Source organism: Apus apus, chromosome 25 (genome assembly GCF_020740795.1).
Source record: "Apus apus isolate bApuApu2 chromosome 25, bApuApu2.pri.cur, whole genome shotgun sequence".
Taxonomy (NCBI): Eukaryota; Metazoa; Chordata; class Aves; order Apodiformes; family Apodidae; genus Apus; species Apus apus.
In genome coordinates this window covers 582,021-596,299 of record NC_067306.1, presented here as the reverse complement: position 1 = coordinate 596,299, position 14,279 = coordinate 582,021, and the positions used below count along the sequence as shown (strand labels likewise).

The following is a 14,279-nucleotide window of genomic DNA, read 5'->3' as shown; positions in this document are numbered from 1 at the left end:
AGCCAGCCCAACTCCACCACAGCATGTTGCTCCAGCACAAGTTCAAGCTGGAGGCAACTGCACAGGACCAACCATCAGCACTGAGGTCAAATCCTGCTGGACATGGACCCTATGTCCACACAAACTTACCCAGGAGTGGAGCGGAGCTGAAACCCACAGGAGGACCCAGGGCTGGGGGTCAAACTGACTCAATGCTTCAGGCTGTGGCATTGGCTTTACTGCAGAGTCCAGTGGGTCCAAAGGTCTTCTTACCCACCCCAACAGAAATGACAGAAACAACCCTCTGTGCTAAAACCAGAGAAGCGCCACGACACCCTGACATGCCACCACTGCCCACCCTGGTCACCGTTCTGGCACACCCGACCCCGCCGGGCTCCCAATGGCTCCACTCCCTTCAGGGCACAAGGAATCCCGAAAAGCAAAACGACCAGCTGAAAAACACTAGTTTGTCCAAAAAAGCAGATGTTAAAAGACTCTCTTTTCTTGAAAGGTTGTTGGGAGCTCAGGGTGAGGAGGGAACGTACGTATGTGATGGTGTTTTGAAAAGACCGGGAATTCGCTGTTTAGTATTTTTGGACCCCAGCTTATAATTTATTCTGTCATTGCAAAAAAAGCAATTTTAGATATCTGTGTATTTTAAACACTAGGAAAATTAAGATAGACTTTTTTAATATATATATTTATATATTTTTATATATATATACACATACACATATATACACAACGATGCATTTTAATGTCACCGTTTCCTTGGCGGTTACAATACCATTCTCTAACTTGCTTGCTCTTGAAAGGACCGTGATTTGATGCCACTGCTGAAACTATTTTGTCCTGTGCACAAGGGACACCCACAAGACACTGCTGGGCATTTTGGGGCAGGCCACAGAGCTAGAAAGATGTGCTGCCTTTTCTGCACTCCTCCTTAAGGCTCCAAAACAACAAATATCAGGTATTTTTACAGAGTATTAGGTAAAAGCTGCTGGGTATCAATGTGCCAAGGCAAAGTGACATTTGAGCTCAAGAGATTTGCCTTCATCTCCCTAAAACCAAAGAACGATAAATCATTGAAAAAAACCCAAACTCAAGGCAATCTGGGATTTCAGGCGGCCCCAAGGTTCCAAACCCTGGCCAAGTCAGATGGATGTTCGAGGGATAAGAGAGGGGTGGTGGTGGGACCAGCACTGCTCCATGAAGGATCCCCTCTTCTCTTCCCCACGTGGAGCAGCTCACCCTGCACCAGTGTCCACCCGGCACCAGCGATGGGGAAGGTGGCAACAACCCGGCGCTCGGGGCTCCCGTGGGACCCGGCTTCCTGCCCGGCTGCCCCTCACTGCACCTGCGCCACGATGAACCCGGAGTCCCTCATGCTCTCGTAGTACTCGATGGCCAAGGCAAAGTCAAACTCACTGACGGCCGGCCCGTCGATGGCGATCTTCATCAGGTTGGAGAGGCCCTCGTCCTTCAGGCGGCGCGAGCGGCCGCGCTGCAGCAGCTCCCGGCCCCGGCTGATCTTCTCAGCAAGGACCGAGCCCAGTGGCAAGGCCAGGGCGATGGCTGCGAGGACGGCGAAGTCTGGGAAGAGCTCGTGCATCTCAGAGTTGCTGTAGACCAGCTTGACACAGAGATCTTTGAAGGAGAGCTGGCTGAGGCTGAAGACAATGCGCTTGAAGAGGGGGAAATCGCTCAGGGCCCTCTCGCTCACCACCACCCAGGAATAAGCCTGCAGGAGGAAATTCAGCTCACTGACCCCATAGCTGCCAATGTCCTCCAAAGACTGGGGGTAGCACTTGGGGTTGAAGATGGCAGAGAAGGAGCTGATGGCCTCCAGGACACTGCTCGGGAACCTGTCCAGCAGGTTGCCCCGCACGCTCTCCAGGTAGGTCTCCTTGAGGTGCTCAAAGTGCTTCAGGTGTACTTTGGAGCAGTTGGTCAGCTCAACACCCTTGTAGTAGAGGCGGCTCTCGTCCTCCCGGTCATCCCGTGGGTGCTCGTTCATCTCGTTGAGGAACTCCTGGAGGTTCTGGCCGCTGGTGCTCTTCTGGGCCTGCAGGGTGGTGGCTGTGGCAGAGACAATGGGCTTCAGGATGGAGAGATCAAAGTCCTCAATCTGGAAGAAGCGGCTGAGTTTCTGGAAGATAGGGAGGACGTCCAGGAGGATCTTGGTGAAGGCCACGAACTGGAACTTCTTGAGCTCTTTGCAGAGGCCACGGGCCACGGGCGACCGCTCTGCCTCGCTCTCCAGCAGCAGCACCAGTGTGGGCCATGAGGAATCGATGGCTTCCACAGCTGGGAAAACAGAAGTCCAGTGGATGGCTTTGGGGCTCCCGAGGTCTATGTCACAGAGCTCCAGGACGCTCCGCAGCTCCTGCAGGCCATTTTTTTCCCCACTGAAGCTGGAGTAGAGCCTGTACACAGCATCTACTGTGGTCTCGTATTCCTGGAGGTATTCAATACTGAGGATGCTGTTGGCTGGCAGCAGGGAGCTCCCATGGGACAGGCACTGCAAGTCCATGAGGAGTGGGAGCGGGCAGGGAGAGGCCAGCGCCGCCCCCACCCCGCTCAGCCGCTGGGCCACCAGCGAGGCGCTGTCGGCGCTGAGCCAGGAGATCTTCATGGTGGGGATGCCGAAGGAGCGCAGCACCTCGCCCACCTTGCCTGCCACCGTGGCAGCCTCCCCAGCCAGCAGCTCGAAGCTCCCCAGGAAGGTGGCCGAGGTCTGCCCGCTGCAGGGGGACACAGTGGTGGTGAACATGGCGAGGCTGCGGCGCTCCAGGACATCCACTGTCTCATCCACCACCAGCCCGACAAAGGGCGAGGCTTTTATCCTGTGCCTGTCCTCGTTGTGCAGGACCCTGGCGATCGCTGCCTGAGCCAGTTAAAGGAGGTGCACGGGGCAGGGGAGGAGAGAGAAACACAAATGAACTTCAAAGCAGCGGGACATGCACAGCATGCGGCTCCCAGAGCTCCCCAAAAAGTGCCACGAGGTGCTGGGTGGAGTGAACCCCTCAGCCAGCTGTATGTACAGCACACACACAGGCTGGAAATCACAGTCTTTTTACCCAGTATCCCATCTCCTCCCACTTCTGGCCTGTGGCACCAGCACTGAATGAAGCTGCAGAGAGGTCAGGGGTCCCTGAGCTGGGGTTGGAGCTCCAGGGCTGTGGCAGCACCAGGCAAGAGGCTGAACCCTGCTGCCCTTGGTCAAACTTCAGCAACTGCTTCTGTGCTCCACGAGCCCAACCCAGGGCAGAACAGCAGCCACACTTCCCAGCATCTCTTCTTTCCTTACTCTGTTCTCCCCATTTCAGGCAAATTCTCTGATGTGAAAGGAAAAACTTCCTTGGTGTGTGAACACGGTAAGCAGCACTTCAGGCTGAGAAATCTAATTAGTGGATTTAGTCTATCTGCAGCAAAATAAGGGATTTTAGAGATCTAAAAAGCCTGGCATGCAGCCAAGACTCACTAAAAAAATTAATGTGATTTTAACAGGCATGCAGCATTTGTAAAATTAAGAAAATCCTTTCTAAGGTCTCTGGCTACTTGATCTTTCTGATTGCTCATTTTAGGGCAAAAGAGGAAAAACCCACAGAATTCCTGTGCTCATTGAACTCCTGAGTTCCTATGCCTCAGGCACCCAGCAGGCTCCAACTGAAGAGGATGCTCCCAGTCTCCCTGCATGTCTGGAAGCACATGCAGAACCAGGAGCCCCAGGCTCCTCCACAGAGCCCATCACCTTTCTCCTGGTCAGATCAGAGAATGACACCAGCAAAGTGTTCAGTGTGGAGGATCTTTCAGACTCCACTGAACATCCTGGAGAGCAGGAGCATCACCCGGCCCCCCTGTGGGTCTTGACCATCCCTTGGCACAGCCTGGCTGCGTGATTGGGCTGGTGGCCCCAAGCACGGCACAGACGCGTCCTGGTGCCACGGGGCCTGTTCCCCTGCCCAAGGATGGGGACAGAGGTCCCTGCCCATCAGCAAACGCTGTCGGTGTTCCTGCCCAGCCCAGCTCTGACTGCATACCAGGGACACCAGCTCATGTCCACCACTGCAGCACCCAGCTCTGGCCCTCCTGGCTTGTGCCACATCTGGTGGCACCACCTGGTCCTGCAGCAGCCACAGAGCCCAGCCCCACATACACACCTGCATCTCCCTGATGCTGCCGGGCTGGTAGTGCTCGCCGTGCTCGGCGGCCAGCAGCGCCTGGCACAGGTTGAACTTCTGGAAGTCGAGCAGGGAGGAGCACTTCTCATCCGGGATCTCCTCCTTCGCCATCCAGTAGATAGTGGTGAGGATGGCCACCTTTGCTGGGTTGACCTCCACCTTGATGGCCGAGCGCAGCTCCGGGTGGCCGTGGACGCGGCTCTCGAAGGCCAGCTGCTCCCGGTTCACCGCCAGCGCCTGCCGGTGCGCGCCGGAGGTGACGTGGCGCAGCAGCGCGTGGCGCTGGAAGTTGTCGGTGCCCACGGTAAAGGCGTTCTCTGCTTTACCGTGCTTGTTCTTCACCAGCGCCTGCCGACACTCTATGCAAAACATGAGTTTCCTCTCATAGTCAAACTCCAGCCAGGTAAATTCTTCCTTCCAGTGCTCATTGAAATAGCGCTTACACTTTTTATTGGAATTGGAAGTTTCCCCAGCTGGCTTTTTCCCTGGAGGCACCATATTGCTGTGGCTGGGAAATCAAACACTACGGTTGAACTGAAACGTGCCTTGGAGGAGCAGCCTCTACATTTAATTTAGTAAGAAGGTCTATTACAACTCTCCTGGTCCGACTGGAGAGGAAAGAGACACAAGGGAAAGGGATTAGGGCCCTGCCAACCTCAGCCTGTGCTCGTTGTTTATAGTTGGCTGCTGACAAAGAGCTGTGGTGGCACAAGGAGCGGCGGTGGCATGGAGGTGGCAGCACTCAGGGCAAGCAGCGCTGAGCAACAGCCACAGCACTGCACGTAGATCCCACCAAACACCTTACTGGAGTCACCAGCATCTCTTGGTGTCAGCAGTGGGACTGGCACACGTACACTGTCCTCGTAATCACAGGGACACCCAGACACACTTCCCATCAGACCAGACCTCTGTGCCACAGCTGATGCTGGAAGGGCAACAAACCTGCAAGGAACCAGCATGGGACCAGCATGGAAGCAAACATCTGAGAAGGGGTGTTGAGCCCCCAGAGGAGCAGCGCCCGCTGCAACGGACCCGCCATCGCTGCATGAGAGTCAAAGCCCTGACCTGTCCTGCTGAACGTTCCCTCTGCAGTTGCCAGCACCTGTCAGATGTTCCCTGGAGACGGAGCCTCTGCTGGGGTTGGGATTGTGCCGGTGTCCCAGCAAGGCTGGGGTTCACCCAGAAGCAGCAGATGTGCAGGGACAACTCCACCACCCTCGATACCCTGCACGGCCCGGGGGGGGCTTCCTCCACTCCCTCCCTGTCACCAACCCCATTCTCTCCCAAACCCGCTCCCCCTTACAAACAGCCCCAGGCTCTGGCCCCAGCAAAACCAGCTACCTTGGGAATTGAAGGGGGAAAAAAAAAAAACAACAAAGAAAAAAAGGAAAAAAAGCAGCAGCAATTAGTGTTGGGGCACACGGGGCTGGGTGAGCTTGGGCTGGAGCAGAGCACCAGGGTGCTGGGTCCTGCCGTGCTGGCACTGGCCCTGGGCACCCGGCACATCGCGGCTGGCCACGGGGACAAGCGGAGCTGCAGATCCTCAGGGAGGGGGCTGACACCACGGTACCCCCATCAGCCTGCACTGCCCCAGCGAGGGCAAGAGCTCTGTCTGTGGGGAACTTTGGGCAGGATCGGGGCTTCCCTGCAAGAGGAGCAGCCGCTGCTCTGCCCCTCGCAGCGGGTGCACCAGCCCTGGCTCCCGTCTCCTCCTGCCTGCCCGGCTGAGGGGGAGCAGACCCCAGACCCAGCCCGGCGTGCCCGCCCCGCACGCCCGCCCTCCCCCTACATACGTACCATTTAAAGGCTGCCATAAGCTTTGGGGTGAGGGGGCTGGAAAACTTCCCAGATTTTGTTTTTTAAATAGGAAAAAAAAAAAAAAAAAACGAAGAAGAAAAAAGAAAATCCCTAATTAAAAAACGAAAGCGAGCCAAACAATGCAAAGCCATGAACAAAATAAAACCCAGAGAGCCGTCTGGCAGGCAGGGAGCAGCCCCGCAGCCCCCGCCCCGCCAGCCCCGCATGGGGACGCGCGTCCCGCCGGCGCTGCCGCGGCCCCGGGAACAAAGCCCGCGGCTCACGAGGGCGCGGGAGCAGCCATCTTGCTGCGAGGGCTGTCTGGCTCCGCCGGTGCTCCCGGCAGCCCACGGCGGCAGTGGCCACTAGCGGCGGCCGGGGAAGGCCGCGCGGCCGCGGGAGGGTGGGCACGGCGGCCGCGCCGTGGGCTCTGGCCCCTGGGGAAGGGCAGGCGCGGAGCTGCGCGCTGGTCCCCGCTGGGACACCTCCCGTTAAGGTGCAAAGGGGGCAGAGGCGATGGGCAGTGGGTGCCCGGCTCGTGGTCCCCCCAGGACCCCCACCCCAGGTACCTCAGCCAAGAGCAGGACGAGCTGCAAAGCCGCGGGCACCCAGGGAGGAGCCGAGCACGAGCAGCTCCCCGACCTGCCCCCGGCATCGAGCTTCCACAAAATCCAGGTCCGAGCCCCTGAGCCAACACTGCAGAGGGACTCGGGACAAGCTCCAGCTCTGTCCCCATCTCGCTGTGCTGCAGGACTGGCACTGGCACCCACCTCGTCGTGCTGGGTCTCACAAGGAGCATGGGGGCTCCACTCACACCCAAACCCCCTCCTTTAGCATTAAACACAGGCAAAATTTAGAGCCCTCCAACTTCTTCTAAATAATAGGATTTTACAGCAACTTTGCTTTCCCCCATAAAAGGTTCCTGAGGACACTAAAATCCTAAAAAGCACGAGTGTGTCCCGTGGGAACCCCTCCGGGGGGGGCTGGGGCGGGGGGGAGGGCGTTGTTCCCCAGCATGTACGAGGTGCCCGAGTGTTGGAGGATGCTCTCAACCCCAACTCCACCTACTCTGAGTGCAGAGCCAGGCCCCAACAAGGGCTGCAACCCCTCAGTATGTGCCTGGATTAGGGGCCACCTCGTACCTGGCTCCGCTGGCTCTAAGTGAATTCCTCTCTTTAGGCTCCTCCACACGTCCCGGGGCAAGAGGCTCTTCCTGTGCTCAGGACATTCCTGCCCAGCCACCCCAGCCAAGGGCTAATGTGAACAGGAGCTGGGTGAAACCAGAGATGGGCTCCAGGGATGAAAATATGCACTATTTACTCTTGTGCTAATGCGAGCAAGAAAAGAAGACTTAGCCTTTTTAATCACTTTTCAGGCTGCTGCTGCAGCCCTTGGTTGGCAGCTTCCGGAGCAGGATGGTGAAGGTCAGCAGTCCCTGGGGCTGACCCTGTTTCCCACGGCCCCTGCACCAGGATCCAGAAGGATCCACAGGCAGGATCAGGAATACACTTGCTTTCCCCCTCAGTTCTCAAAGGAAGAAGCTCGATCTGATCCCACAGGCTGCTCCTGTCTCACACCCTCAGGAGAGGCAACCAAACAGAAGCAGAGGGATGGGAAGCACCAAGGAACCCCATGCAAAGTCCTGGAAAACAGACGGATTTGGCAAAAGTGCTGGCTGCCCATCCTGCCCTCCACTGGCACCAGCCCCAGACACAAATGCAGTCACTTGTAATGACCACCAGCCAAATGGGGCCAGGCAGGAAAAATCTGCAGCAGGGAAACAACAAAAGAAGCAACAGGGACCAGAAAGGACACCAAAGCAAAGAGCAAATCAACCACAGCATCATCCCAAGGCCTGGGCTCCTTTCCATGACCAGGGGACAGGGCAGGTCGGCTGGTACACGGGGCATATTTTTTTTTTCCCCTCCATAAATTCACATTTCTGTTGGAAGCCTGCAGCATTAATGGGGATTTTGGGCAGTCTCTACAGGGCATCCCTGACCCTGAGCAGCAGCTTGCCCTGCATCCCCACAGGACGGCACACGTCCTTCCTAAAGGAACCGAAATGGAAATATTTCTGTGCATTCCCATGCAGCAGCAGCCGCCTTGGCTCGATTCGATCAGCGCTATTTTTCTCCCCGTGACGTGCCTCAAGAGCTCGGTGGGCAGGTGCCCTGTCTGCACGAGCACATTTATCATCAGGGTGGCACGAGGGCGGCCACTGCCCCATGAGCCACAGTTTCCACTTGGGCCTTGGACATCCCACCCGACGCAGCTCCTGGCCAGGATGCTGAGGGGCCAGATCCGGGCACCCCCTGCCAGCACTGCAGCCCTTCGGCTGAGCTGGGTTTTCCTGAGGGTTTTTCAGTGCATCAATAAGAAGCAGAACAGAAGAGACAGCAAACCCAGCCCTGCTACCCCAGATGATGTCAAATCCCAAACAGATTTATGAGATTTCTTCTTCTCTGCCTTAAGGTCTTCAAGCCGGTCTCCCAGTCTCTGGGGAATGACTCACGCTTTTCCAGCAGGGAAGCTGCCGGTGCTCCCGAAGCTGCCACCCCAGTGCGTCCCATCCCCTCACAGTCCCCGGCTCCATCAGCCACTCTCCTCCCTGTCCATCATGCGGGAAGAGGGCGGGAAAGCCCCTCGCTCGCTGCCCGAGGGGCTGCGGTGCCCGCGCTGCCCTGGGAGGGTTTCGGGGGGAGGGAGGGCGCGCGCTGCCCTGCAGGTCCCCGCTCCCCTCGGTGCCTGAAGCTGCATCCACGAGAGGCCCCAAAACGAACCCGGGATGGGGAGCAGGAGCAAACACGGGGGAAAGTATGGGGAAGAGACACCAGGAGGATGCACGGGGGCCGCCCCAGCCCCGAGTCGCCCGCCACAGCGTCCCTCGCACCCCAAGTGGTGACAGTTCGATTTAATCTCCGCTGCGCCCGGCGGGGGGAGGCGGGCGGCGAGGAGCCGCTGGCTGGTGTAGGAGGGAGCCGTCCCTCTGCGAGGGAGACAGCGCTCGGCACCGTGTCACCTCAGACGGATTAAAAATACTTCTGCAACCCCTCCGGGTCGGTTGCTTGAACAGGCAGATCTGGCAGGGCTGGATTCTCCTGCGGGATCTGCTGCTTCGCAGCATCCCTGCAAAGAGACCAGAGGGTCACAGGGAGGAGTGGGCACTCCAGCCCTGGAATGGGGCTCCCTAGGGGACCCCAATATTTCCCTGCTGTGTCCAGCCCTCCTGCACATCTCCAGGGTGCTCGGGGATTTATTCCTCATCTGCCAGGGCCCTTCCAGCACTGCTGTGGGCACAGGGCTCAGGGCCTTGTAGAAGGGTCTTGGTGGTCAGTGGGCAACACAGGGGGGACCATGAGATGCTGTGGGAGAAGGAAGCCCCCCCGAGCAGCTGGCACGGGGACCCCCCACTCCTCCAGCCTGCAGGATGCTGCCTTGTGCCTCCTTCTCCTGCACAGCCTTGTCACAACCTTTTGCTGCATGACTTGAGCTGGCAGGGAACAAGCCTTGAAATAAACTCAGCTGACATCCCTGCATGCTCCCAGGCATGGCCACAACCAGGGTTACTTGTCTGGGCTGGGGAGGGGGGGACAGTGCTCGTGTCCCCCATCCATGACCCCAGCTCCAGGCTAACACTCTGCCAACCAGAGACAGGGCCTGTTTGCTCTCCATGATGCAGCAGCAGGGAAGGGCAAAGCCTTTTGTTGAGGAGCAAGAGCAGAAGCAGAGACAAGGAAATCTCCCACCCCAGTGTCCCCTCCTGCTGCTGCACCTGGGCCTGAAATGCATGTCGGCAGCATCATCCCCTGCCCCAAGAGCTGCAGGAGCCTGGAGCTGCACAACCAAGTGAATAAAGAACTCCTGAGGAGCAGAACTGGACACAGGCTTTTATCAAACCTCTTTTCCTCCCCACATCTACAAGCATTACCAAGGACTGAGCTCCCCTTCCTTTGGGTATTAAACCCCCAGCCCTCCAGTCTGCCATTTAATGACCTGAAAATCAGCATTTAGCCATGTCCAGCGCCACATCCCTGGTGTCCACATCAGGTATCAAGGAGCACAGGAAAGAGCCAGGATAACCCTGACCGGGGGCAGCGGCAGGAAGGAGAATCAAGGATTGAACATGGATCCTGGTTCCACTCCCAAAGCCCTGCCTGCCTCTCCCCACCACTACCCGCTCCTCCAGGAGAGAGGTTTGGGGGGAGAGGTCCAGGTCCTTTTGAAACATGGAGAGTTCAGGGGGCAGGGGGGAGACGGGTGCCTCAGATTAGTTCAGCCTTTATTCTGGGCATCGTTTAAATCATAAAAATTACAGCGAGTCCAATTCATTACAGCCAGGAAGCAACTGACAGAAAGGAAAAGAGAGAAACACTCAAATTGATGCTTTTCCACCGTTCCAGTGAAATAACCAATTTGGAACAAATTAAGGGGCTCCTGTCTCTACCAGCCTTTTGAATTGCCTCTAAGCCAATGAACATTTTTCACGGTGCAGCATTTCCTCCATTAGCAGTGAAAATTAATTATTTCTGTTATAGAAGCACCTGAAGGCAGGTGCCTCCCTCACACCTGGGGGCTGGGCTGGCCCTTCCATGGGGCAGTGAGCCCCTGCCGAGCAGAGCACAGCCCTGAGGGGAGAGGGGGGCTGGAGAGGATAAGTGACATGACCAGGGCCATCTGGCAGGTCAATGGCAGAGCCAGGCTCCAGGCAGGTAATGGTGCTGTCCCAGGAGTGCCAGAGTGGCCACACAGACCACCAGAGTGAGGCCCAAGCCACCACATGTGACAGCATCATGGATGTCCTCAATGCCCCCCCACAGTGAGACCATGGGGGCTCCAGCCAGTCCCCTGGCTTCACTCAAGGAGTGAACAGGGAATAACCCTTCTTTCAGGGGGTCCCACCAGATCAGACTTGAGGGGTTTAAGTCCCAGGTAGCAGAGATTACTTTCAAACCCCAATCCATTTACATATGCCCCCAAGGCTTCAGAAAGTCCAAGCCCTTGGCCTCCCCCACTTGCTTTCTGTTCACATCGTTGTTTTCTAGGAGCCCCAAGCAAACCCCCTGTCTGCACCAACAGTCACAGGAGTGCAGAGCTCCCCACCACAGCTGCCCAGGGCCAGGCTGGCCAGACCCAGGCTTGGGAAGAAGGCATGCATCTGCCATTATTTTTAAATTAGATTTTTATTTCCTACCACTAGTGTTTCATTGCAATTTCCGCCACTCCTACCCAGGCCCTGCTAATATAATCCCTTCGGAGAAGAGTGGGAACAGCCAGCCCACTCCTTCTAACATCCTGCTCAGAAAAGGACAAAAAAGCAACCTGTGAAATACCCACCCCTGCAGTCCCTGCCAGCTTTGGGCCATTGGGTGGGTGCTGGAAGGGACCATCAAAGCACCTGCAGCCTGTTGGGACCATCGTCCCTGCAGAAACTTCCAAAAAAGTCATATTTCTGCAAAATACCTGTTAGCAGCTCATCACTCCAGGAAGGTGAGGTAGCATGAAAAACAGTTTAAAAAAATTGTGAATTATACCCATGGCTTGGTGCTGGAAATGCAGTGATATTTTCTAGCCCACATCATACTGGAGGTCAAGATTAGATGACAGTTTGGTCTAAAAATACTCAGAAGGGGAGGTTGAGGCTGTCAGAGGAGCTCAGAGCCCCCAGTCATGGTTGAAACCAGGGGACAGATTTTTTCCCCCAGACATTTCTCAAAGAGAACCCTTTGCAATAGGAAAACGTGCTGCGTTTACAAAGAAATTCACACAAAACAGCCTCAGGGAGAGCTCAGTTCCATCATCTGACCAAGAATCCCCAAAGCCAGACCCAATATCTGGGGATAGAAACATGCCCAGCTTGACTCCCTTCTCTGTTAACCCCAACAACACAGAGGGGCCAGCACAGCTGATTAAGAAGCCAATTAACAACAGCAAACTCACAGCAGCATCAGGCCCCACACCTGGGCTTACCTGGCACTGCCCACCCTGGGTTTGGGGGCAGCACAGGAGCAGTGCTGGGGGGCTCCGAGTTCCCACTTTTTCCACAGAGGTGCTCAACACACGGGGCACAGGTTGTGCAACACCCGCGGGAGCAGCTGCTGCACAAACACCTTCCAAACACCACATTCTCCACCACAGCCCCACAGCTGCCCCGGCCCAGCACTGAGATTGCCAGCAAGCCCCAGCACCCCGGGTTCAAAACTGCAGCTTTAGTGCCTTCACCACATTTCCTACAAAGTTGAAACCACAAGGCCAAAAGCAAGTGTTTGGTCATGAATTATTATTTTTTTTAAACCTGCCTTGCCTGACAAGTATTCCAGATAAATATCCCAAATATTACACGTTCCAGACACACAGGGAAAGACAGCTCGTGGAGAAAGGACTGTGTTTCACACCAGTAGAAAAATCGAAGTGCTCCCCAGGAGACAGGCAATGAGGGGGGGGCTGCAGTCCCAGCACCTCAGAGCAGTCCCATGGGACATGCCAGGCCAGTCACCCCCCGGCCTGGCCGTGCTCCCACGGGCACCCGGCACCGCAGGAGAACGAGCTGCTGTAAGTTACATGTAAGCATGTCGGCAGGCACAGGCTCACATGTATGTGCACGCTGCACACGTGTGTACACGCATGGGAAGAAGCGATGCGGCTGCCCGCAGGGACCCCCCGCAGCCCCGCGCAAGCAGCAGCCGGGGCCTCGCTCCCGCCCAGCACCTGCCGGGAAGTTAACGCCGATTATAACAAAACCACCGAAATCAGCAGCCCCGAACCCGCACGTGGAACGGGGCCGAGGGCGGCGTCACGGCCCGGCCGCCGCCGCAGCCCCGCACGGCCGAGCCCCCCCTGCCCCGGCAGCCCCCCCCCGGTCCCGGCGCTCTCCCCCAGCCTCAATTCACACCGAAAGCATCAAACGCTCGCGCCGCGGGCGCAGCTGAGACACCCGCCGGACCTGACCCCCAAAGGAAGCGCAAGGGCAAGAGAAAGCGGTGTCAGCGCGACCCGTTTCTTCCTCTTTTTGCAGCCCTGAGAAAAATCAGTAAGATGCAGTGAATGAAACGGGGCTGGAATCCCGTCAGCCCGGGGATGGGGGGGGAACGGGCAGCGTGTGTGCCCGGGCTGGGGGGAGCGTTTTGTGGGGGGACGGTACAAGGCGCAGACAAAAAGAACAGCTCTTAAATGGGTTTTTGGGCAGGGGGGCGTTAGGGAACGGTAGCGACCTGATTTGCTTAGAAAGAGGAAGAGCTAATGAGGACAATTAGCGCGTGGAAGCCCTGATGGGAGCAGGATGGGGACCCCACAGGTGAACCAATATCGGTGTTCGGGGCTGAGGCTGGTACCAGCCCCCTCCCGTTCCGAGCTCGGACACCTTAAGCACCACCTGGAGCTCTTTGCTGGCAGTAAATAATCCACCTGAAATTTTCACTGTTAAGAGTTAAGTCTATGGTCAAAATCGCAAGGGGGAGAAAAGGCACCCCCTCTCCAGGACCTCAGCAGAGCTACCCAGAAAATCAGTAACAATCAGATACATTCTTCTCTGCAAATAACAACTCGTACCTTAAATTATTTCCATTTTCTCCAGCTCGAATAACTCAGCAGAGAGCCGGCAGGAGCTTGCGCCGGGTCGGTGCAGGCACTGAGACCCCCGTGTCGGCACCGGGAAGGGTCCAGCCCACGCCCCCCGCCAGCCCCCTCCCCTGGACCCCGGCCGAGCCTCCAAAGCCCGCGGGTTCGGTATAACGGGGGTTCCCCCCCACCGCCGGCAGCCACCCCCGCAAAAGGCTTCCTGCGGGGAACACGAACAGGGACGCGGGGCAGAGCAGCCCCCGGCCGGCTGCCCCCACGGGGGAGGGAAAGTTGCGTTTCACCCACCTAGAAGCATTTTGGATCCGGCTGCCTCGGCTCAGCGCTGCTGGTGCCTCCCGCTCGCCCGGCTGGGCTGCGGGGGGCGGGCAGGGGCGGGCAGAAGGGCAGGGCGGGTTGGGGCGGGCTCCCCGCAATAAGCCCCCGGGGGGTACAAGCCCCTCGCCCACGCGTCCGGCCCCGCTAGCAGGGCGGGGGGAGCAGCAGCTGGAGGTGCGGGGCATGAGCACAGGCTGGGCAGGGAATGGACAGAGAACAGCCCTGGGGAGACGGACGTGGGGGAGCTGGTTGAGAAGCTTCCCATGAGCCGGCAACGTGTGTTTGCAGCCCAGAAATCAAGCATGTCCTGGGCTGCATCCTCAGCAGCATAACCAGGAGGGAAAGAGGGGGGGTTCTCCCCCTGTGTTCTGGTGAGACCCCACTGCAGTGCTGGGTTCAGTTCTGGGGTCCCCAACATAAGGACAT

General features: G+C 57.4%; 2 protein-coding genes across 6 annotated transcripts in view; both read right to left on the bottom strand.

The window, feature by feature from the left end:
- ZNF385C (zinc finger protein 385C) overlaps positions 1-14,279 on the bottom strand; it is a 63,121-nt gene that overhangs the window by 16,333 nt on the left and 32,509 nt on the right. The window contains exon 1 of one of the 4 annotated variants that reach the window (XM_051640225.1): positions 13,824-13,890. The exons of the other annotated variants lie outside the window; for them this stretch is intronic. Coding sequence (XP_051496185.1) covers positions 13,824-13,833 — 10 coding nt within the window. The 5' untranslated portion in view covers positions 13,834-13,890. Of the gene's footprint in view, positions 1-13,823; positions 13,891-14,279 lie in introns of those variants that run through there. 4 annotated transcript variants of the gene reach the window in all.
- C25H17orf113 (chromosome 25 C17orf113 homolog) lies at positions 716-6,285 on the bottom strand. Of its 2 annotated transcripts, none has more exons than XM_051640213.1 (3): positions 5,961-6,285; positions 4,143-4,771; positions 716-2,866 (listed from the first exon to the last, which is right to left on the bottom strand). In XM_051640213.1, the coding sequence occupies exons 2-3, from the start codon at positions 4,659-4,661 to the stop codon at positions 1,328-1,330; spliced, it is 2,058 nt and encodes a 685-aa protein (XP_051496173.1). In that variant the 5' UTR covers positions 4,662-4,771; positions 5,961-6,285; the 3' UTR covers positions 716-1,327. The 2 variants fall into 2 exon arrangements, with proteins under 2 accessions (XP_051496173.1, XP_051496172.1); XM_051640212.1 differs by having other exon boundaries at positions 4,143-4,671.

What these genes read in the sequence shown, in the direction of transcription:
- C25H17orf113 (XM_051640212.1), bottom strand. An exon ending in GCAGCATCAGGGAGATGCAG is followed by an intron (nt 2,867 to 4,142) that starts GTGTGTATGTGG and finishes TAACTGGCTCAG; the next exon opens with GCAGCGATCGCCAGGGTCCT.